Here is a 22,718-nt window from a genome sequence, read left to right as displayed (position 1 = left end):
ACATCCAAAGCTTGCCTGGCTATTAAACATTATATTCTTGCTTAACTCAAGCGATTCTTCATCATTATAATCAATGGTTCTACATTCCTATATTGGCGGCTAAACCTTCAAAGTCTATTTCGCCAGTCAGCCCTATTCATTGCCATCCGTTGCGTTTGTTGCACCTATTTTTCTAGCATCTTCGACTACACCATTCTTCCACTAGGAGGACTGTTTTGCTGCAATCTGGCTAGATATCCTGGCTATCTTAATCTTCCTATTTGATCCTTTATTCCTTATTTTATCTTTATCACTAGATATTTTTTTTTGTATGTCATACATCTTATATAACTCCTCCTCCAAACACCGTTTTCGCAAATGCAACCAAAAATGTTCCTCTCAAGATGCTTCGTTAAAATATGAGCCAGAGGTTTTCATCTCCCTTGAAAACGCATTTTTTCAGTTAACCACAAACAAAAAAAAATCAACTGGTGTCAAGTCGGGTTATCTCACCGGCCACTTGTTGTATAAACTATGAATTATCAAGTGTTTAATAAAGTTAATAAATAAATAAATAAAGTAAAGTATTTTACTTCGTCTTTTAGTATTGCGACTCCAGTGTCTCAGTAAACGTTTTACATTTTTTGTTAATTTTACAAAAACTGAACATGACTTTTGCAATATGTTACCAGAAGGTAGCATTACATTTAAGAATAATATGTTTATTTCTTATAAGCAATACAGATTGGATAATGAAATTTAGAAAGCTAAGATGTTAATATTGAGGGAAGTGACTGGAATAACTCTGTCAACTAAATCAGCAGTATACAAAGTTTGTGGTCTGTAGTTTGTGGTAAAACATTAAAAAGATTAATGATTAAATTAAAGCGTTACTCTCTGTAAACATGATGTCTTGAAAGCTGTTGAAGTCGAAAGCTCAACGAAATCACACTGTACACGATTTAACTTTTATATTTTTATTCTTCCTTAAGTGTAATGCTACCTCCCACCCTATTCATTTTATCCAATTATTTTGTTATCCATTACATAAAGAAAACAAATAGTGAAAAATGTATTAAAACTTAAAATATCATTCTAAAAAGTCCGATTAAGCTGTAAGTTAGCCATTTTATTAAAAAATGTTTATATATATCTGAAACCAGCAGATGGCAATTGACAAAAATATCTGTACAAATAATTTTAAAAATAAATTTCTTAAAACATAAAATATCTACTAGATCTGAAACCAGCACAGATCACTCTAAAATTTAAATAGAATTGGCTTTTTAGTCAGTTATATCTACTTCTCATTGTATTCTGTTGAGATAATCTCAACTTTTTGTTGAGATTTTTTGTTGAAAAGAGGGATTTTCAAATTTTTCTTGATAGGCTAATTTGAACACCGGAATTGTGTTCAGTGGAAAATTTTACGTCAAAAATGTATTTTTGGATAATTTTTTTGAGCATCTAAAGCCCGTTATGCAAGAAAAGTGATAAAATACGGAAAAAATTGAATTACCCATATATAAATAATAATATATCACTTTTTGGACCTAGAAGGTTTAAATTGGATAAATCATCATATTTTATAGTATAGAATACCCAAGTCTAGAGGAGTCTGACAACTTTGCATAGTTGACGAGAAATTACCCTTTTTACAAATTTCATGCACCCTCATACTTCGCTTCATTTTGGAAGTGTATTTTGTTGTTAATCTTCCTCGCGCAACAAACTAACAATATTATTTTTTGGATTCATCTTCCAGGGAATATGTAACTCCACTGACAGCTGACTTTCTGCCAGTAAATATATAAGTCCGGACTGTAGTGGTGCTTCATGTGGCCCACCGGATCGTTCAAGTGAGCGAGTGCGCAGCGCACAGCATACACGTACAGCAGAATCTGTTCTACTCGACTTACGGCAGTTTTGGGTGAGTCGGTTTGTTAGATTAATTCCCATAAATATTCTGTCGCTCTGAAAACAAGTTCAGAAATTAGTTTCACATTTTATTTCTCAAAGGTTGTACGTTTAAAAAAATGAATTCTCGCGAACTTCACGCAATAATTTTATTACTCCAAGAAGAGGAGGAAGAAGAAGAGTTGATAACGTTAAATTTAAATAAAAATGTAAACGAAATTTTTTCATGTCTTAATACAGAAGGTGCTTTTAAATTAACAGTCGAAGAAAGATTGTTTTAAAACGAGGAAAAATTTCGAGAATATTTTAGACTTTCCAGGGATTTGTACTAGATCCACTAGCCTTTCATCTTCCTCGGGAGAAAATTTAGTAGACATCACTTAATTATTACAATAATAATAACTATATAAAAATACAATTATAATTTCGGTATAGATCTTTTTGCTGGTATAGATTTTGCGTCCAAATCAAATCGCAGTTGATTCCAGCGCACACCGTCGACGTACACGGCTATCGGTCTGCAGTGGGCGCAGCTCAGCAGAACCTAACAAACCGTTCTCATAGAGCAGAGTTTCCCAAACTTATCTAAACCGCGACCCCTTTTTGCTAAAAAAATTGTTCGCGACCCCCCAATTTCCCCCCACTCATTTATTCAATATTATTTGACAGAAATAGACATATTTCTAGAAAAATTTGCGAAGACATAGGTGCTTTATTTGAAAATCTCCTCTATCACACCGAAGTAAGATGGCTTTCAAGGGGCAACGTCTTAAAAAGAGTATTTCACTTAAGAGCAGAGCTTTTAATGTATTTGAAAGATGAGAAGTCCCCATATGAAAATCAATTTTCCGATCCTATTTGGCTTCTGAAACTAGGTTTCCTTGCTGATATTTTCGAGCAATTAAATATTTTGAACAGTAATTTACAAGGTCGCGACATTAATATAATTACAGCCACATATAAAATTAGGCGTTTCTATGAAAAATCGATTTATGGTCGACCTCACTTGGCAAAAAACAACTCGATTCATTCCAGTGCCTTCAGGAAATTATGGAAAATGTATCCAATTACAGTGCTACAAATTTTGAATAAGTTTTTGCTGACATGCATGTTACTTTGCTCAATTTAAAACAACAGCTCCGTGATTATTTCCCCGAAGAAATTCAAAACAGTTACGACAGTTGCAGATGGATACTAAATCCTTTTTTAGCCGATTCCTTTCAGCATGTTGAAATACCAATAAACATGAAAGAAAACCTTATTGAAATATCAAGTGATGGAATGTTGAAGCTCCAATTTTTTTCCCAGAACTCGGACCAATTTTGGACCGAAAAGATGCAGGAATACCCCCAGTTGGCGAGTGAAGCTGTAAAATGTTTGGTTCCATTTGTAACATCATATTTGTGCGAGTTAAGTTTCTCGTCTATGACTGCCATTAAAACAAGAGTTAGAAATCGTCTCGTACTTGAAAATGATATAATTGTGTGTGTCTGAAATACACAGCCTAGATTTGAAAGATGTTTTACAGAAACAGGCGCATAGCTCTCATTCAGATTATTATATTTGACTTTGTTTTACACTTTTATTTTTACGGACTTTAATATTTAGTTTTATATTTCGTCTGATAATTAATTGTTAATTTCTATTTACGGCGTTGTTAAAATAAAAATACATGATCTAACAAAGTGGTGCATTTGTCTTATTTTGGAAATGTTCGGCGACCCCCCTAGTACCTCATGGCGACCCCCACTTTGGGAAACACTGTCATAGAGAACCATTTCTTTGATTTTGACGAACGTGCGCGGCGTTCGACTGATTGTGAGTTATGCGTCGCTCACTGTTCTAACAAACCATAGCTTTAGAATGGACCACCTAAGCTCTGACGTCACACTGGGCGGGGCTTTTAAAAACCTTTCCAAACAAATCTGTTTTTCGTGTATTTCTCCCATAAGAAGTTGGAAATATTGTTTTTTTAATTGTTTAAAGAATAAATAAGAACTTTTGGCCATGAACACTCATTTTGTACGATTGGTATTATTTGTTGTTCGTGAATTTGTGAAATAAAAATATCAAAGTATTAAGATATTTACTCTCAAAGTTCAAATTTTAAGGTTATGTTATGTTTTGTTTAAAACTAATTGCATTTTCTTTATTTCAAGGTATTTTGTTGTTGTTTTTATCAGGGTTATTTTAAAATTAATCAATAAATCATTGAATTTATTTACAAAGTTGAAAAATATTTAAATTAATGTTTTATTCTTTTTTAGGTGCCAGTAATTTTATCCCATAAAAAGACTAAAGATATTCGTTTTGTAGTTATTAAGCACTGTAGTTTAAGAGGTGAATAAGGACTGTTATTTTATTATTACATCCATCTAATTAACAAAATGGTTATGTGCCTTGCTTAAAGCTGTAAACATTACAGTGAACAAAAAACATGCTTCAAAACAAGGTTTTTGTATACCCTTCTAAAATTTCTGAGAGACAGAATTGGATAAATCTCGTGAGGTAAAAGTAGTTGTTAGTTTGTTTTAATATTGCTTATATTTAAGATATTCTGTGATTGTCTTTTCAGATTTATACTATGTATCTGTCATGATTTTTAAAGATAATTTAAAATGCCTTGAAATAAAGAAAAAAATAATTACAGTTGTAATCAAACATAATATAACCTTAAAATATGAACTTTGACAGAAAATATCTTAATACTTAGATATTCTTACCTCACAAATTCTTCTCGCGAATTCTCAGACTTAGGTAGTCCATTGACTATACAAGGGAGATACCTTGTAGTAATAGGAACATAATTATTGTGTAGAAATTTGGCGAAAATACTGGAATATGCAGGTATTAGAGAAAAGATCATCTTAATCTTGTGTTATAGACCATTTATAGATAGTGGTATTCAGTATTTGATTAAAAACTAATATATTAAGTTATTTATAAAAAATTTCAAATGCTTAAGTGAAATAAATGTCTTTTTTAATAATTAAAAGTGTTTTTGAAGTAGATACAACTGACTTTTCTAACTGTATAAAAGTATTTAATCTTTATACCAAATAATCAAGTGAACACAAAGTAATCAACATCGTTTGATCAATTTCCCCTGTTATGTTGACTTTCAAATCCCAAGCAACTGTTCGAATGATTATTCACTATAGTGATTATTAAAACGTATCATTTAGATTTGTACACCGGGAAGTTTCTTTAAGACAAAACTTTTAAGTAACCGATGAGGTTCAAATTCTCTTTCCATTTGAAGTCTCTCATCCATATAGTAATAGTCTAAAAGTTAAAGATTTGAGAATTATGGACTAAGATTCCTTTATTCTGGTCAGCAGTTTTCTGGTAGCACAAACGTTTTTCCCGCGTTTTCTTCCTCGCCGTACGTTTCGCTTTCGGGTGTTTCGCCGATACCCGGGCCTTTTAATTCGAGCGTCACTAGCTTTTTGCATCCGTCCAATGCTAACACCACAAAACGGCCACTGGAGGTTATTTCGCAGGCAGAGATCTTTGTTTTGGGCGTGTAAACTGCTACTAAATTACCTAAAACAAATATACTGGTTTTATTATTTCAATCATATCGATATCTAGCTAAAAAAAGAAGTACAGTAGAACCTAGATTATCCGGGCCAGCCCGCACCGAGTGTTCGCCGGATAATCGAAAACACGGATAATCCAAAGATCTCAATTTATTTTTTTAATAATTTATTTAGACAAATACATGTGTCAAACGAAGAGCAGAAACGTGATACATACAACATACATGTAACAAAAAATAAAAGTACATACATATTATTATTTCTACATAATGTATATGCTATGAATAAACATTACATATTTAAAAAAAAATCATTTAAAAAAATCACTAATTTTGGTTTGTTTTTGAGCTTCGTAACTTCTACACTTTATAATTTCCTTTATGTTTTTAAGCTTTTCCATTCCTGTATTTCGTTATTGTTCGTTTCTTCCAAACCTTTGATTTGTGAGGCTATAGATGCTATGTTTTCGACCGATCTTCTTCTTCTTCTGGTTCCTATCCGTTTCGGATGTTGGAAATCATATTGGCAATCATGACCTTGCTCGCTGCGGCTCGAAACAGCTCCGTTGAGGTTTTCTTAAACCATGTTCTTAAATTCCGCAGCCATGATATTCTCCTTCTACCGGGTCCTCGCTTACCTTTGACTTTACCTTGCAATATAGACTGCAGCAGGGAGTAACGGTGCTGATTTCTCATAACGTGTCCCAGATATTGCAATTTTATGCGTTTGATCGTAAACACAATCTCAATCTATCTTCGACCGATAGCTCACCTTTATTTACGTGATTACCGTCTTCATCTTCCATATCTTCTAAGGTCATTATTTTATAAAATAATTTTTTAATTTGATCAGTTTTCACTTCACTCCAAGCCCGAGCTACAGCATAAATTGCCTCTTTTAAATTTAGGCGTTTCCAAAATCCCACAATATCACATTCTCCCAACAGTTGAAGCATAAGGTCTTTCCTGTAAAGCCTTTTCATGGCCTCGATAACACCTTGGTCCATTGGCTGGGCAATAGATGTTACATTCGGAGGAAAATATGCTACGAATATGTTCCCATCTGCTGACTTTAGTTGCTCTACATCAGGATGCGATGGCGCATTGTCCAGTAACAGTACAGCCTTTGGTGGAAGATTATTTTCTTGTAGATAAGCTCTAACTTGAGGTATAAATTTTTGGAAAAACCACTGTTTAAAAATTACACGATCCATCCAAGCTGCCTTTTGATTATAATAATCAACGGGCAGTGTTTTTATATTTTTAAAAACCCTCGGATTTTTGGATTTTCCAATGACGGCTAACCTAAGCTTATGGGTTCCTGAGGCATTAGCACAGCATAACTGTTATACGGTCTTTGCTTGATTTGAAACCTAAAAAAAAATATTTTGAAAAATACTTTATACGTAAAAAGAATTAAAGCTAACCTGGTGCACTAGTTTCTGAGCCTGCAACAAGGGTTCTTCTCGGCATTGCTTTCCAATAAAGCCCAGTTTCGTCTGCATTATACACTTGCTCAGGTTTTAGGTCGTGCTCCGTTATGAGATTTTCAAAATCGTAGCAAAACTCTACCATAGCTACATCATCAGCACTTAATTTCTCCCCTTGAACTGCTAATTCTCGTATTCCATGACGTTTTTTAAATCTGTAAAGCCAACCAGAAGATGCCGAGAAGGTGCCTTTAATTTTCAACTGCTCGTGAAACTTTTCAGCTTGCCTAGCACACATAGGTCCTGATATTGGAACCCCCATTGATCTTTTCTGCAAGAACCACTTGGTCATAGCATCATCAAGTTCTCGAAACGTAGACCCTTTTAGAGATTTTCTGTCAGAAATTGCTTTTGCACTGTCCGCCTTAGCTACAAAGCTCTGTAATTCGGATTTTTTCTTCACAATGTCCCGAACTGTTTGTTTCCCAATATATGTTTTAGCCAACATAGCAACACTTATTTTATTTTCAGATTGTTTCAAAATTTCCATTTTTTGCTCAATAGTTAAAACATTTAAACATTTAACATAAAACGTACGCTGCATTTTGTGCGCCTGTTTACGTTCAACTAACGAACCGGTCAGCAGTTGACGAAAATACGAGAAAACTTGGGGATTCCCCGAAATGAATGTTTACACGGTGCATTATTCAGCGTTCATGGGCGCCAACCTCTGGCCGTTAGCCACGGATAATCCGCGCACGGATGATCAATTTAATATGCGGCACGGAGAATCCACCGCCCGGATAAAGCGCGCACGGATAATCGGGGTTCTACTGTAGATCAGAACACAATATGTACAAAACAACTCAACTTTGTTATTCTGATATTTGGTATTATTTCATATATTTCACAAATTGATGCGGCAAAGTAGATTAAGAGTTGTAATCTTATTGAATTCTACAAATAAAATAAAGTCATCAGCATATTTTATGATGTTAATAGGTATGTAGTTTATAATAATCCAGAAATTTTCTAAACATGATGTCTGAAGATCTAATAGATTATTAGCAATATACAGGATGGACATAAGTTTAGCTGGCATCCTCGAAAACGACGCATGAGCGAATTCCACCGCTCTCTTCTACGTTCAGCGTTCATCAACCAGCAACTCAGCCGGCTGAGCATAAATCGGTATGCTAGTCGACCTCAAAACGACCTCTTTATTCGTGTTTCGAATAAAATGGCAGATAACGCTCTCGTTAAGTTTACGTTATAACTACTTGCATTTTTAGTAAAATAGTTTTACTGTCAGGATCGCGATTATGAAGCTAGATGAACAGCATTTTCCTGGATGGATCGGTAGACGTGAAAACGAACTGTGGCCTCCAAGGTTGAAAGACATTACTCCTATGGATTTTTAAATTTGGGGCATGCTTAAGAACAACAATCAAATTAGTTATCATTAATAAAGATCTTGCAATGCTTGCTCATGCAACCAGAGAATGCAGCGATTACCGCACCATTAGCTTAATGTCTCATACGCTAAAGTTACTACTTAAAGTCATCCATTACCGAATATATCACAAACTGGACATAGACGTTAATAATACACAATTTGGTTTCCGCAAAGGCCTAGGAACACGTGAAGCTCTTTTTTCACTTAATATACTAATACAAAGATGCCTGGACGTCAATCAAGATATATACGCATGTTTTATTGACTATAATAAAGCATTCGATAAAGTACGACATGAACATTTAATGAATGTCCTGAAATCAAAGAAGATTGACTACAACGACCTCAGGATCATATCAAATTTATACTATAAACAGCGAGCAAAAGTACGTGTTAACGAACAGCTGTCAGAAGAAATTGAAATTAGATGTGGAGTAAGACAGGGATGCGTATTGTCGCCAATTCTTTTCAACGCCTACTCCGAAGAGGTCCTGAAAAAAGCTCTTGAGGGTGAAACAGCTGGAATAAAGGTAAATGGAGTTCCCATTAACAACATTAGATATGCGGACGACACTGTGATTTTAGCCGAAAACATTGAAGATCTTCAGAGACTGGTGACCAGAATAGCAGAGTATGGAAAAGAGTATGGTCTAACAATGAATGTCAAGAAGACGAAATTTATGAGAATGTCGAAAACTCAAAGAAATAACGAGAGTCTTCTAATAAACGAAACCAACGTCGAACAAGTGGACAAATATGCATACCTGGGAACAATGATTAACTCCACAAATGATTACAATCAGGAGATAAAAATAAGAATAGAAAAGGCTAGAGCAAATTTCAACAAAATGAGACGAGTTCTATGTACCAGGGATTTAAAACTGGAACTAAGAGTTAGGTTGGCGAGGTGCTATGTTTTTTCGACCTTATTTTATGGAATGGAATCTTGGACCTTGAATGCTACATCAATGAAAAAACTGGAATCATTTGAGCTGTGGGTGTACAGAAGAATTCTGAAAATATCATGGACAGAACACGTCACAAACAAAGAGGTTCTGAGAAGGATGAACAAAGAAATGGAAATTTTAAATTCAATAAAAACAAAAAAATTGGAATATCTCGGACATATTACACGTGGAGAGAAATACACCTTGCTCCAACTGATCATGCAGGGAAAGATCCAAGGAAAGAGAAGCATAGGGAGGCGGAGAATGTCATGGCTGCGCAACCTGAGAGATTGGTACGGATGTACATCAAATGAACTTTTCAGAGCGGCCGTCTCAAAAGTTCGAATAGCTATGATGATTGCCGACCTCCGCCGCGGAGATGGCACTTGAAGAAGAAGAATGCTTGCTCGCATTAAAACCTCAATGAAAAAACGTTATTTGAAGTGTACTGAGATTTGAGATAAATTGAGAACATTTTGAACACTTATTGTAAATATATCAAAGTTCCCTTGCAAGTTCTGATGAAGTGGCAGCAGACGCGCAAAATTTGTCAGACTTGAGAACCTGGAGAAAATTGGTTCGGAACCGGCAAGGTTGGAGTTATAGTTTGAAGGAGGCCAAGGATCGATTTGGGCTGTAGCGCCATTGGAGGCAGATCATTTTTATAACATTATATTGGGTTTCTTTTATATTCCTTTCCACATAATACTTTTTATGTTTTTCGTTTTTGTATTTGAATTTTTAAATAAATATACAATTCTTACCTTTATTAAGATCCCAGATTCTAATGGATCTGTCCCTACATTCCGAGTCCCTGGAAAGACAAAATGCCCCCGTAGGATCCAATTTTAATGACGATACTGGTGCTGTATGTCCACTTAATGACCATCGACAATTACCTAGATAATCAAATTTTATACATTAATACAAACTAGTAATAAAACTAAACTCTCATTTATTTACATTAAAAGTTTTTTTGAAAGAGAGAACCGCATCATAAAAGAGAACAAGATATAATGGGCTGTTCAATTATTTTTGTGGTTCGATAAGAAAAACCCAATTTTACGTTGTGAAATGTATAGTCTCCCTGAACATCAATTCACTTGTTCCAACGAGATTTTAATTGATGAATTCCATCCCTGCAGTCAGACTCTGGAAGGGCTACAAAATAAGTTTTCACAGCTGTTATGACCTAATCGTTTGATTAAAAACGCTTTCCATGCATGACTTTCTTTAGGTATTGAAACAGATAGAAGTCGATAGGGGCCAAATCTGGTAAATTCGGTAGATGCTCCAAAATTCAAGCTTTATTTGATAGATTTTAGCCATTGTCAAATTGCTCATATGACACGGTGTATTGTCCCGATAAAAAGAAATTTTATCTTCTGAAAACCGAGCACGATTTTTTTCTTTTAGCTGCTTTAAAAGGTTACAATAATATTTAGAATTTAATGTTTTAGCAGTTTGCAAGCAATCCACAAAACAAAATTCCTTTCGCATTCCAGAAAACTGATGCTAACACCTTCTTGGCCGATTTCTGGACACGAACTCGTTTCGGAACCGAAGAACTAGGTTCACACCACTCTTTAGACTCTTGTTGTTTTAAGAATATGATAATAGACTCAAGCCTCATCCATAGTGATGAATCAAGGCACAAAATCGTGCAAAAGTCTCTTTTCGAAAACGCTCTAAAGTTGCATTCGAATGTTTTTTGTTCCATTGTTAGTGAATGCGGCACCCGTTGGATCGTCTTGTACGACCACATTTTAATTCATCGACAACTTTTCCTACACACTTTCAACATTCGTTCATAAATTTCCTTTGCTTCTAAACCTTCCAAAAATAAAAATTCAATCACTGAACGATACTAGATTTTTTCCATTGTAAAAATGACACGTCCTGACACGTCGATATTAAATGACTTGTAAACAAAGAATGAATTGCTAGTAGCAACGCCCTCTTTTATCAAACCGTAAAAGCCTATTATATTGGCAAATACTCGTGAGTTATCTTTTCTTATTGATAGCGCCTGCGAGATATGTAACTGCTGGAAAATGCTTGGATTGTGTTGCCTGATGTACCCGGCAGATATTAAAACTTAAATAGAAGATTCTTAAATTAGCAATTATGCTGTAACTGCCATCTTGTCGAGTTGAGACAAACGAAAGTATTTTTTTGATTTTTTTATTTGTGTCTGAATGAATTAGTCTAAAAAATAATAATAGAACCAGAATTTTAACTTACCAGTAATAAGGTCCCAAACAAGTATCCTTGCATCTTCGAGACCAGATATGACACAGCCACCTTGTGAGCTTATTTCTAGGGAAACCGTATTGCAAGATGGCTTCCATTTCTTGAACAATGTACCACTTTGCAAATCATACACAACAATAAAATTGGGATTCGGCTCCGCTATTTCAAAACAAACACAACAAACGTAGTTACCTAAAAATAAAATTATATATACTAGGTACTTGTATTTTAATTGTTAAAGATGTAAATTAAACAAATTTTGTTTTTTTGTTATTTGGTGAAAAATTCTATAATTTAATTATATCTGACTCACTTGTATCGACAATTCACACATATATTACACATTTTAAAGTAGGCGACTTTAAAATGATATTACCAATATTGCTGAGTTGCGTTCCTGGGACGACTTTATTGTAAGATAGTTTATTCGATTACATGAAATCAACTTAACTTGAGAATATCCGTCAGAAAAATCATAGCATGTGATTCGTCTTTAAAAAGACAACCACATGCCATGATGACAGTAAAATTCTCCTGTTGGTGATTCCATAGTAAATCATGAGGAAAAAACCAGGAAAAGAACCTCATGATACTATCTCGACATGGTAAGTATGTGGTCTTACATTTAGTTTACTCTCAATAAACACCAAATTAAGATTTTATCTGTATGTTATTTAGAAAACATAAATGATGAATCCTCGATATGTTACTGACTTACTATTATTGGTATTTTCCTTTTTATTAACTTTCTCTTTTAATATTGGTAACCAGATCCTACTGCATTCTGAACCAGTAGTGGCGCACCCAGAATTTGTCTGTGGGGGGGGGGGTTTGAATTTTTATTGAGCTCCTAAAATTTGGGTTTTAGTTTAACTTAAAGTACTAAAGGACCACTGTAAGGCTGACGACATTTTTGGAGTACTCTCTTCTCTTATCTAGATCTTATCTATTGTTCTGAAGCTATTTTCTTGTGGCGTTTTAAAGTAGTTACTATTTGATGGGAATAAGCCACAATTGAAGGTTAAAATAAGTTTATTGACGTTTGACATTAATCCAACTTGTAAATACAATACATTTTGAAGACGGCTATCGCCGTATTCCCGTTCTCCTCCGACAATCTTCCCGGTCCAAGTCATGCTCCTCCTCCAAATCTCTCGATTACATCGCTCTTCTAATTCCTTTATTCCGTGAGCGTCGAGGTCTACCTCTTTTTCTTCTTCCAGGGGGCTTCCATTTGTAAAGTACTTGGGGTCAATGTTCGTCAGGCATTCTCAATAGATGTCCAAACTATTTTGAGCCTCTTCTTTCTATTCTGTCAATGACCGTTTCTGTAGCATTCATGTTATTTCGTTGGTATTCCTTTCCTGCCTTGATGTTCTAGCACAGCTTTTCAAATAATCCATTTCAATTGCCAACAATCTTCTCTTCAGGTCTGCATTAATTATCCATACTTCAGAGCTATAACAAAGAACTGATTCAACCATATTCTTTTTTTGTTCCTTTTGGAAATGTTGTGATCCCACCATAAGGAGTTCAGACATCCTACAATTTTACGTCTCTGATTAATTCGGTGTTTAATTTCAGTTTCTCCCAAGTCTTTCTTAGCAATGAGTGCACCTAAATATTAAAATTTTTCCACTTGTTTGATTTTCACGTCCTCGTCTATCAACACTTCAAACCTTGCATCTGAATTGATAACTAAATATTCTGTTTTCTTCATGCTGACTTGTAATCCCCATTTTAAATATTCTCTGTATAGACTTTGCTTTATCATAAATTTTAGATCATAAGAATCTTGAGCTAGGACGACTTGATCATCCGCAAAGTTCAGGAAGAATAGTACGTACATTTCCTATAGGGATTCCCATTCCCTGGCAGTGGTTTTTCCAATTTTGGAGGGCTGCCTCAATATATAAATTAAACAGTAAGGGTGACATACTGCATCGTTATTTTAGTCATTTATTTACTTTTATTGGCTCTGATAGTCTATATCCGATTTTTAGGTATGTAGTGTTATCCCTGTATATTTCTGTGATTATTCCTAAAAGGTATGGACTAATGTCGAGTTGTTGTAAAGCTTGCCACAATTTAAGTCTTGAAACTGTATCGTACGCCTTTTCTAGGTCGTTGAAGGCTAGATGTACTTTGGTACCAACCGCTATTCTTTTTTTTATTAATTGTTGGAGTATAAACAAGTTATCAGTGCAAGATCAAAGATCAAAAATTCAGACGTCAATAAACTTATTTTAACCTTCAATTGCGACTTATTCCCATTAAAATAGTAATTAGATCTTATTTTTATCGTTGGCACGGTTGGTGTTTCTCTTCTTCTTCTTTCTTTTTAATGACTGCTCGGATGTAATTGTGAACACTATTCCATCCCTCCGTATTTCCCGTCATCTTCACGATCATCTCTCTTATAGTCATAGGGTTCATACCTATTTCTTTATAATTCTGTTTCTCTCCACTGTACATCTATTACCCTCCAGCATTGTGTGAGTAACAATGTCGGAATATTCGCAGTATAGGCATTTATCTGTATCTGTCTTTCTGAACCTATGAAGATACGCCATAAAACAGGGCAACATCTTCCTTGTTGTTCCACTCTTCTTGCCATCTTTCCATTGATATTTCCCTTTCTTCTTTTTTTATAGCTGTTGTCAAATGCTTTCTTCTCTCATAGAGATGTCTCTTTTCTACTGCTAACACATGCAGAGGAACACAACCCGTGATAGTCCACAAGGCCGCCGCAGATACAGTCCTGTAGGCGCATGCTACTCGCAACACACTCGTTCTGTCTACTTTTTCATAGGCCTAATAACAGGTATCTATATCTAAATATAATGAAAAATATTATTAATATTTGTGTATTAATTATTGTGTATTTATACAATAATTATTGTGTTCTACATATTTACAGTGGTAATTTAATTATTCAATTAGCTTTTTTTTCTTGTAGGACTATACTTGAATCGTTCCAAAGAACCGTATATTTATTTTCCCATGCGTCTTTACATATTTGAGATCTATCAAATTCTCCATTTTTAATATAAGATTGATGTTCACTTATTATAACATTGTTAGCTTATAGCTTATTGAATTTTACTATAGAATAAAGCTGATAATTTTTTTGCTATTATATTAAAACTGATCTAAAACTAGTCAGGCAGACTGGAAAACTCAATACGCCAGCTCACTGAGATACCAAGCCAGACGATTTTGAAAATAGTCTGGCTTGGTGAAAAAGTCACTATTTGGCGTGGATTTTTCACTGACAGCGTCATCGGTTCATATTTTTTGGGAACGACGTTGGCAATCACCTTCAACGACGAGCGCTATAGATCGATGATTACCAACTTTTCTTAGCCTGAATTGGATGATATGGACACCAACGACATGTGGTTGCAACAGGATGGCACTATGTACCATACAGCTTATGAACGTAATGTCCCTTTATTTTGTTGATGATGGGGATAATACACTTACCTTCGTACGTTATGGCAGACAACGCTGTAATAAAATGATGATGAGGAATCCTAAGGTCGTATAATAATTTTCTAGACTTTAAATTCCACACTAACAACGGAAAGGGCTTCTGCGTTTCGTCTCCACAAACAAGGACTCTAAAAATAATATCGGCAGTTAAATTAGGCTTGTAATAAATGCATTATTAGATTAATTTAATTACCTCCCATCCCCTGAAACCAGCAGGGAGTTGAGAAAGCGGTCCTCCCCAGCCTTGAATGTAGTGACGCAATTACCTAAAATTGTAAAAGAGTTAATGCAATAAGTACAGTCAATAATTTTCCATTACACACAAAAAAATAATTGTGAGAAACTGAATATACATCGTGATGACCCGAAGATACTGTTTTAGCCACTTGTTCCCTACGATCGAACATCAGCACTAGCATTCAATGATGGGTGTCTTGTTTAGATAATTCTCGAAGAAGGATCCCACGGCCTGACGTCATGAGGGGTCTTTGCTAGAATACCAGAATCAACGATTCAAGTACACGCGTCCTGACGTCACGAGTAACCTGACCTACAAATGACCTTGTATACTATAACAATTTTCAATTGAAGGTGATTCATTTCTACAATTTCTACATTTTCTCTTTTTCCTTGATCACATGGGCTACGGCATTAGCCCAATTGTCTTTCCGTATCCGTTCGATTGCGACTTCTAACAAACGTTGGGATCAGAATTTTTATGTCACGTTTTCACGAGCTACGTAACCCTTTACTTAAGCCCAGATTAATTCTATCGGGTTTAACTCGCAATCGTAAGGAGGAAGTCTCAAAATGGTGATGCCTTTAGCACGAGCCATCGCATCTACAACATCCTAGCGATATCTGTCACGATGCTGTCTAATGACACTTAGAAGTTCAGCCTTCACCATATTCTCTGAAAGTGGAATTCCTTTTTGTCATAACCAACTCTGCATGTCTGCTTTTCTGGTGGCCTTAGTTGAAAGGTGTTCTGCTAATCGACTGTGATAAGAATCGTTATCCATCACTATTACAGAACTTGGCTGGACTCATAAAAGAAGGGATTTAAACTATTTTTCAAATCGTTGGGCGTCCATGTATTCGTGATAATCCCCCGTTTTTTGGGTAAAAAAATTGGTGCACTATCGTCTAAAAAGCCACTCTCATTACCTATATGGGCGACAATCAAGTGTTGCCTTTACCCGTTGGTGCTCGTAACCTTGTTGATAACCGTTCACAAATGATTGACAATAACTCGTTACAGTAGTATCTTACCAGATCTTAGATACTGTGTGACCAGCATTCACCCATGTTTCGTCCAGATAATAAATCTTTTTTAGTCACCATGAGACTAAATCTTCTCTTTTTATTAAGACAGATTTACCAAGTCGTTTGGCATATATAAATTTTTAATATTCTTTCATTATTATTCTTAAAGTCTCTTTTTGAATTTTTGAAATGAGATCATTCTCCATTACAAAATCCACAAGGAAAATAATTCCTGCAGCTGGCTGTATACCACGTATAACAAAAAGAGGTTAATCTTTGTATGTGGATATATTTTATTTTATAAAAACCCTTAAAAGGGCAACATTAAAAACACGAACGTTTTCGGAACAACTGTTCCATCATCAGGTTAAAATACAGGTTACCATGCCTGAGCCACCAAAATATTTGGGTAAAAACCCTTTAAAATGTAATGTGTTACCAAAGATTGTACATGATGTTGATAATATCATATGATGTTTAATATTAAACCAAAGATTAACCTCTTTTTCTTTTTTTTTTCTCTTTATTCTCCATTACCTCTGTTCTAATGGATTCGATGGTTGGCGCTTTATTCTCAAAAAACAAAGAATGAATAGTGGTGCGTACAAAATTTTTCTGGTACTCGTCCAATTCATTTTTTTTTCTACCACGACAATGTACTTTTGGAGTTTTCACAATACCAGTCACCTTTTTTTTCACATACAATGCGTTCAATTGTCGACACGGACACTCCTGTTAAAAATGAACACTAAGCTACAAGAGCTTTCACTGTATGATGGGAATTTTTTAAACTTTCATACACTACGCAGACAATCTTCTTTACTTCTAGCGACATAAACTTCCGCTTGCTTTGTAAATAATTTGTACCCGCTACGGCATTCATCTTAATGCTATACATCAGTCATATTGTTCTGCTATTTGTCTGTTGGTTACTTACTTCAAAAAGTATTTTAAAGTTAATGAATATAATAAAGTCTATTTAATAAATATAAAACAAAGTCATAATTTACAAGAAACAGAACACATCATGCCTATGCAGATATGGACGCTTGATGAAACCGAACGTATATGTTATTTCTCCCATTCCCACTCTTTAAAAGGACGTAAATATATAGACCAACGATATTTCAAAGTATTCAACAAACTTACTTATCTATTTGCTCGTGAATCGCACCGGTATACTACTACTACTTGTCGGTTTATAACGTTCTCCGCCGTTTTCCGACTTTCAATCGCCACTTAGACCGGTTGTTCCATAGATCTTCTTCTATGGCCCTCTCTCTCAGTTCTTTATTTATTCCTTCGCTCCAACTTTTTCTCGGTCTACCTCGTTTTCTCTTTCCTTCTGGTTGCCACTTTAGTATTTCTTTTGGCATTCGTTGTTCGTCCATTCTTTGTAAGTGTCCGAACCAGATAAGTTGTTTTGTTGTTAGGTCATCTGTGATTGTTCGTTTGATTCCCATTATTTTTCTAATGCGTTCGTTGGTAATCCTTTTTCTTCTAGATCTTCCTGCGGCTCTTCTCCAAAAATCCATTTCCGTCGCTTTCAGCGTTGACAGTGTTCTTTCTTTCAGTGGCCATACCTCACAGCTGTATAAAGTGATACTTTTTACTATAGTCTCATATATCGCACCGGTATACAGAAGGTATATTGTTACACAGGCAAATTTTATAAAACCATCTTACTTTTCACTTATCTACATTGACAAAGCATACACAATAAAAATGACTACAGTAAATGTCGGTAAGAATTTTCTTCTGACATTTAACAGTTTTGCCGTTAGCTCTCAGTTCAATTTATAAATGAGTCAGCTTCTATTGAAAATTGTTATAGTATAACCGTTGCAATTCATTGCAATGCAATACTCTAATGATGTTTAATGTAAAGTCAAACTACAAAGTGTATAACAAATATTGAGACAAAAATACAAAACTATCTAGATGAGTTTAAAGAGCTAGATAAAGAAATAAAAAGAAACATACATGACGCCAAAGAAATATGGATGAAGAAAAAATGTGAAGGAACTGAAAGTTATGGATATTTTATGTGGATGTGTTTTTCTCCTTTATCTGCGTTTGTACTAAATATAAATTTTATAAAATCGCATGCACGAACATTTTATTTTTTAAAAATATATGTCAAATCTTACCACTTTCTAAATTCATAAGATTTATGTACATCCTATTTCTACTGAGTGCCACTAGATGGGATTGGTCGTGCAGCCCATAGTAGGGCATCTTTTGGTTCATGACACCCTTCAATTTGGTTAAAAAACTACCAGAATTCAGATCGAATGTTCTTAATTCTCGCATACACAATACTATACATTTAAATTGATCTATTGGTATTAGGTTAATGGGATGTGGAACACCCTGCAATATCCTTACTGGTTGGCAACTGAAACAAAATTTTTTTTATTTATTCAAAATTTACTACTTAAATTTATAATTCCATATCTTGTAAAATACATTCGGATTGTATGTGTTCGAACAGAGCGTTACAAATCAAATGTTATCTGATGCCTTACGGCTGTTTAACGAATGAGTTAAAGCTTCTACAAATAGAATCCAGCCATTTTATGCTTTAAAATACAGAAACTCTAAGTTGAAACTCTACAGAAAATTAAATATCGGAAGCTTTGTTTGTTAGTCACTACATGACTCGCAGGAAAGCTGTATATCTCCAGTATTATTCAAAATATATGCAACACGAAGAGCACGAATCAGCATTTGAAGCAATGGAATACTACATAAAACCCAAGGTAAACAAACCATACTGGTGGGATAACGAAATAGAGGAAGAAATAAAATGTAAAAGACAACTATACCAATAATATTTAAGCTCCAAATCATTACAAGACAAAATAAAATATAAAGAAAAACAAGCAGAAGTACGAAGGAAAATCTCTAAGAAGAAGTCTTAGAGTATTGGGAAAGAAACTGCCAACGAATAAATACTTATCTAGGAGGAACCAGAAGCACAGAAAGTTGGAAACTGATAAAAAAATTGAGAAAAGAAAAGAATAAAGAAGTAATACAGAGCATAAAACCGGAAGACTGGGAAGAGTATTTCAAAGGACTTTTGGTAGAGAATAGAGTCGAATTTCAGAAACAAAGAAATCAAAACCAAGATAGAATTTCAATAGTCGGCTCGCCAATAAGATTAACAACAGAGGAAATTAAAAATGTGTGTAAACAATTGAAGAGGAACAAAGCACCCGGATCAGGTGATATACCCGGAGAATTGTTTAAGTACGGAACAAACAAATTGTACGAATGTCTTCGACAACTATTTCAAGAATGCATAAACACAAGCGAAATCCATACGAAATGGAAGATATCATACCTCAGTACTATACATAAAAAGGGTGATAAAAATAATTGTGAAAATTACCGAGGAATAGCTGTAACCGGATCTATGAGTCGAATATATGGAAAGAGAGAAATACGTCAGGAAGAAAAGCCATCACAATGATAAAAACAGCATTTTATGAAACCAATCCATCAGCAAAGAAAATAAAAAGAGGATATATGAGACTGTAGTAAAAAGTATCACTTTTTACAGCTGTGAGGTATGGCCACTAAAAGAAAGAACACTGGCAACGCTGAAAGCGACGGAAATGGATTTTTGGAGAAGAGCTGCAGGAAGATCTAGAAGAGAAAGAATTACCAACGAACGCATTAGAGAAATAATGGAAATCAAACGAACAATGACCTAACAACAAAACAACTTATTTGGTTCGAACACATACAAAGAATGGATGAACAACGAATAGCAAAAGAAATATTAAAGTGGCAACCAGAAGGAAAGAGAAAACGAGGTAGACCGAGAAAAAGTTGGAGCGAAGGAGTAAATAAAGAACTGAGAGAGAGGACCATAGAAGAACACCTATGGAACAACCGGAATAAGTGGCGATTGGAAGTCGGAAAACGGCGGAGAACGTTATAAACCGACAAGTAGTAGTAGTAGTAGATTGCAACATTGTTATTGCACAGGACACGAAAGATTTAGAATGTATGCCCAGGAAGCTTGTGGAAGAATATAGAAAGAGGACTCTGGATATCAACATAAAAAAATACGTAAAACCGCAAATTGAAAAAATAATATTTATTTAAGACAATTCAGGACTCGTTTCGACATCATTGTCATCAGCTTTATAAAACAGGAGAAATTAAATGGAGTATAATTTAAAGAAAAGTGGAAAAATTGCTAGTTTGCCAACTTCATATGGAACATCCCAAAATTACTATTTAATACAATTTTAAATTTTAAATAAAACAAAAAACCAAAAAAGTACCATTGTTCTCTTATGGGTACCATTTTGAAGAGAAAGCTTGGAGAGAGAGAGAGAGAGAGCTAGTGACATGTCAGGCAACCCAGCTACTTTTCCATTTTTCTTTAAATTAGACTCCATTTAGTTTCTTCTGTTTTATAAAGCTGATGTTGACAGTGATGTCAAAACGCTTCATGGATTTTAGTAAATAAATATTGTTTTTACAATTTGTAGTTTCAATTAGAGACTAGTCATCGTTATTACCTCACAAACCACATTAAAGAATACTTTTCATTGTGATAATAATTTATAACTTACAAATACTTACTTAATAATATCCCAAACACAAAGTTCTTTGTTGTTGGTAGAGACGGTTACAATAAACTGATCAGTCTTCGGAAGGCGTACAACTAAATCGAAGTTCTTTTCTTCAATCGTCTTCTCCGAAAACTGGTCTGATTCCACCGAATCTTCTTCGTTAACAGCAATCAGCGATAAAACAGGGGGAGATTTACATACACTATACACTTTTGATAAACTAGAGTCATTATTTTCTATACTAAGTTCATTCTTGCTAATTTTATCAGTTAAATATTTGTACATGTGTGAGTAGAATTGTTTGCCGTCGTAGTTCATTACGGAGGCGTGAGTTTCAATAAAGTCTTTAAGAACAAGCGTAAATTGATTTAAGATTTGAGGATGAAGGTTGATATCTTCTAATATCTGATAACAGTTGGAGCCGCACACTTTGTCGTATATCCAGGAAGTATCCGAGAGGAACATCGAGTTCTCCAGATTGGAATGCAGTTGGAAGTGTTGGTAGGGAAGTTCGTCCAGTCGCCTGCGGTTATAACTGTTGAAGAGATTTACTATTATAATATAGAAATTACATTATGACGTTTGTTGTTTATAGGTTTTTTTAAATAGTAAGCATACAAATTGAGTACAAACCTAAAAAAACATTTGTAATAGCGCTAAGATAAAGGTATTTCTACAAATATTTGTCATAGGGCGTGTACAAAAAGTAACGTACATTGCTTATATTTCGATTCCTGATATATTTACGAAAAAAATTTTCAACGTACCTTTTTTAATTTTAACCTTTTTTGGATTTTACAAAACGACTTATTTTTTTAATAAATATCAGGAGTCTGCTTTAACCGACAAGACCAATTTCTAAGCTGAGACATGAGCCAGGTAAGTAAATCGTTTACAGACAGTTCCGAGATTTAACATCGAAAAGATTTTAATACCCATCTACGTTTAAATTTTTTAGACTCGCTAACAACTTTAAGTCTTCATATTTTACTTAGAAAAACTTTATAATAAGACTGAAACGTGTACTAAATTTCATCAGATCGGTTTAATAGTTTTTGCATAATAATTGTGCAATCCAAAGTTCGCAAAAAATTGCAAATTTGCAAAATTATGGTGGGTCTAAAGGCGGACTAAAGCGACTCGTGTACAGTGGCAAGTACACAATTAGTTGCCTACTTTGTATACACACATCGCTCACACGACGGATACAATTCACAAGTACACGAGAGTGTACAGACATGGCAAGTATACGAAAGAATTTTTAACAACCTTGATAACTGAATCAGTGATGTGACAGAGGTCGTCCGGAACATCTCGTTGTTGCTTTCGCAGCTTTTGTTGTGATGAGCTCTGATTATTTAATTAAATTAAAAAAAGCAAAAAAGCTGTTGAACGGTATAAAAGTCGAAGCAGGTAAGTACCTGTATTTAAAATTAACTAAAACAGCATTGTTTGAAAAATGAAAAACAACAAGTCGCCAGGAGATGATGGAATAGTTACAGAAGCTATAAAACTTGGCGGAACTTCTCTTCTGAAAAAAATACGAGACCTCTTCAATCTCTGCTTGTATAGTCAAACAATTCCTATAGCTTGGAATAACTCCATTACAATTCTTCTGCATAAAAAGGGTGACAACATGAACCTAGAGAATTACAGGCCAAATTCTCTACTCAACCATTTATACAAACTGTACACCAGAATAATAACCAATCGATTGGAAGCAAAATTTGAGCTATATCAGCTAAGAGAACAGGCTGCTTTTCGCCCCAACTATGGTACAAATGACCACCTACAGTGCATAAAAGTCTTGATTAAAAAATCAATTGAATACAATAGACCTCC

The 22,718-nt window shown here is 34.7% G+C and overlaps 1 protein-coding gene across 3 annotated transcripts in view; it reads right to left on the bottom strand.

The window, feature by feature from the left end:
• Nucleotides 1-429: 429 nt before the first annotated feature.
• LOC140443185 (NACHT and WD repeat domain-containing protein 2) overlaps nucleotides 430-22,718 on the bottom strand; it is a 93,601-nt gene continuing 71,312 nt past the window's right edge. For all 3 annotated transcript variants that reach the window (XM_072534286.1, XM_072534287.1, XM_072534288.1), the window contains 7 exons: nucleotides 20,887-21,411; nucleotides 18,435-18,682; nucleotides 15,212-15,284; nucleotides 15,010-15,146; nucleotides 11,515-11,715; nucleotides 10,035-10,169; nucleotides 430-5,442 (listed from right to left, as the gene is read on the bottom strand). In XM_072534286.1, the coding sequence (XP_072390387.1) occupies nucleotides 5,231-5,442; nucleotides 10,035-10,169; nucleotides 11,515-11,715; nucleotides 15,010-15,146; nucleotides 15,212-15,284; nucleotides 18,435-18,682; nucleotides 20,887-21,411 (1,531 nt within the window). In that variant the 3' untranslated portion in view covers nucleotides 430-5,230. The remainder of the gene's footprint in view (nucleotides 5,443-10,034; nucleotides 10,170-11,514; nucleotides 11,716-15,009; nucleotides 15,147-15,211; nucleotides 15,285-18,434; nucleotides 18,683-20,886; nucleotides 21,412-22,718) is intronic.

Source organism: Diabrotica undecimpunctata, chromosome 6, assembly GCF_040954645.1.
Source record: "Diabrotica undecimpunctata isolate CICGRU chromosome 6, icDiaUnde3, whole genome shotgun sequence".
Lineage (NCBI taxonomy): Eukaryota > Metazoa > Arthropoda > Insecta > Coleoptera > Chrysomelidae > Diabrotica > Diabrotica undecimpunctata.
This window is presented reverse-complemented; position numbering and strand designations above follow the sequence as displayed.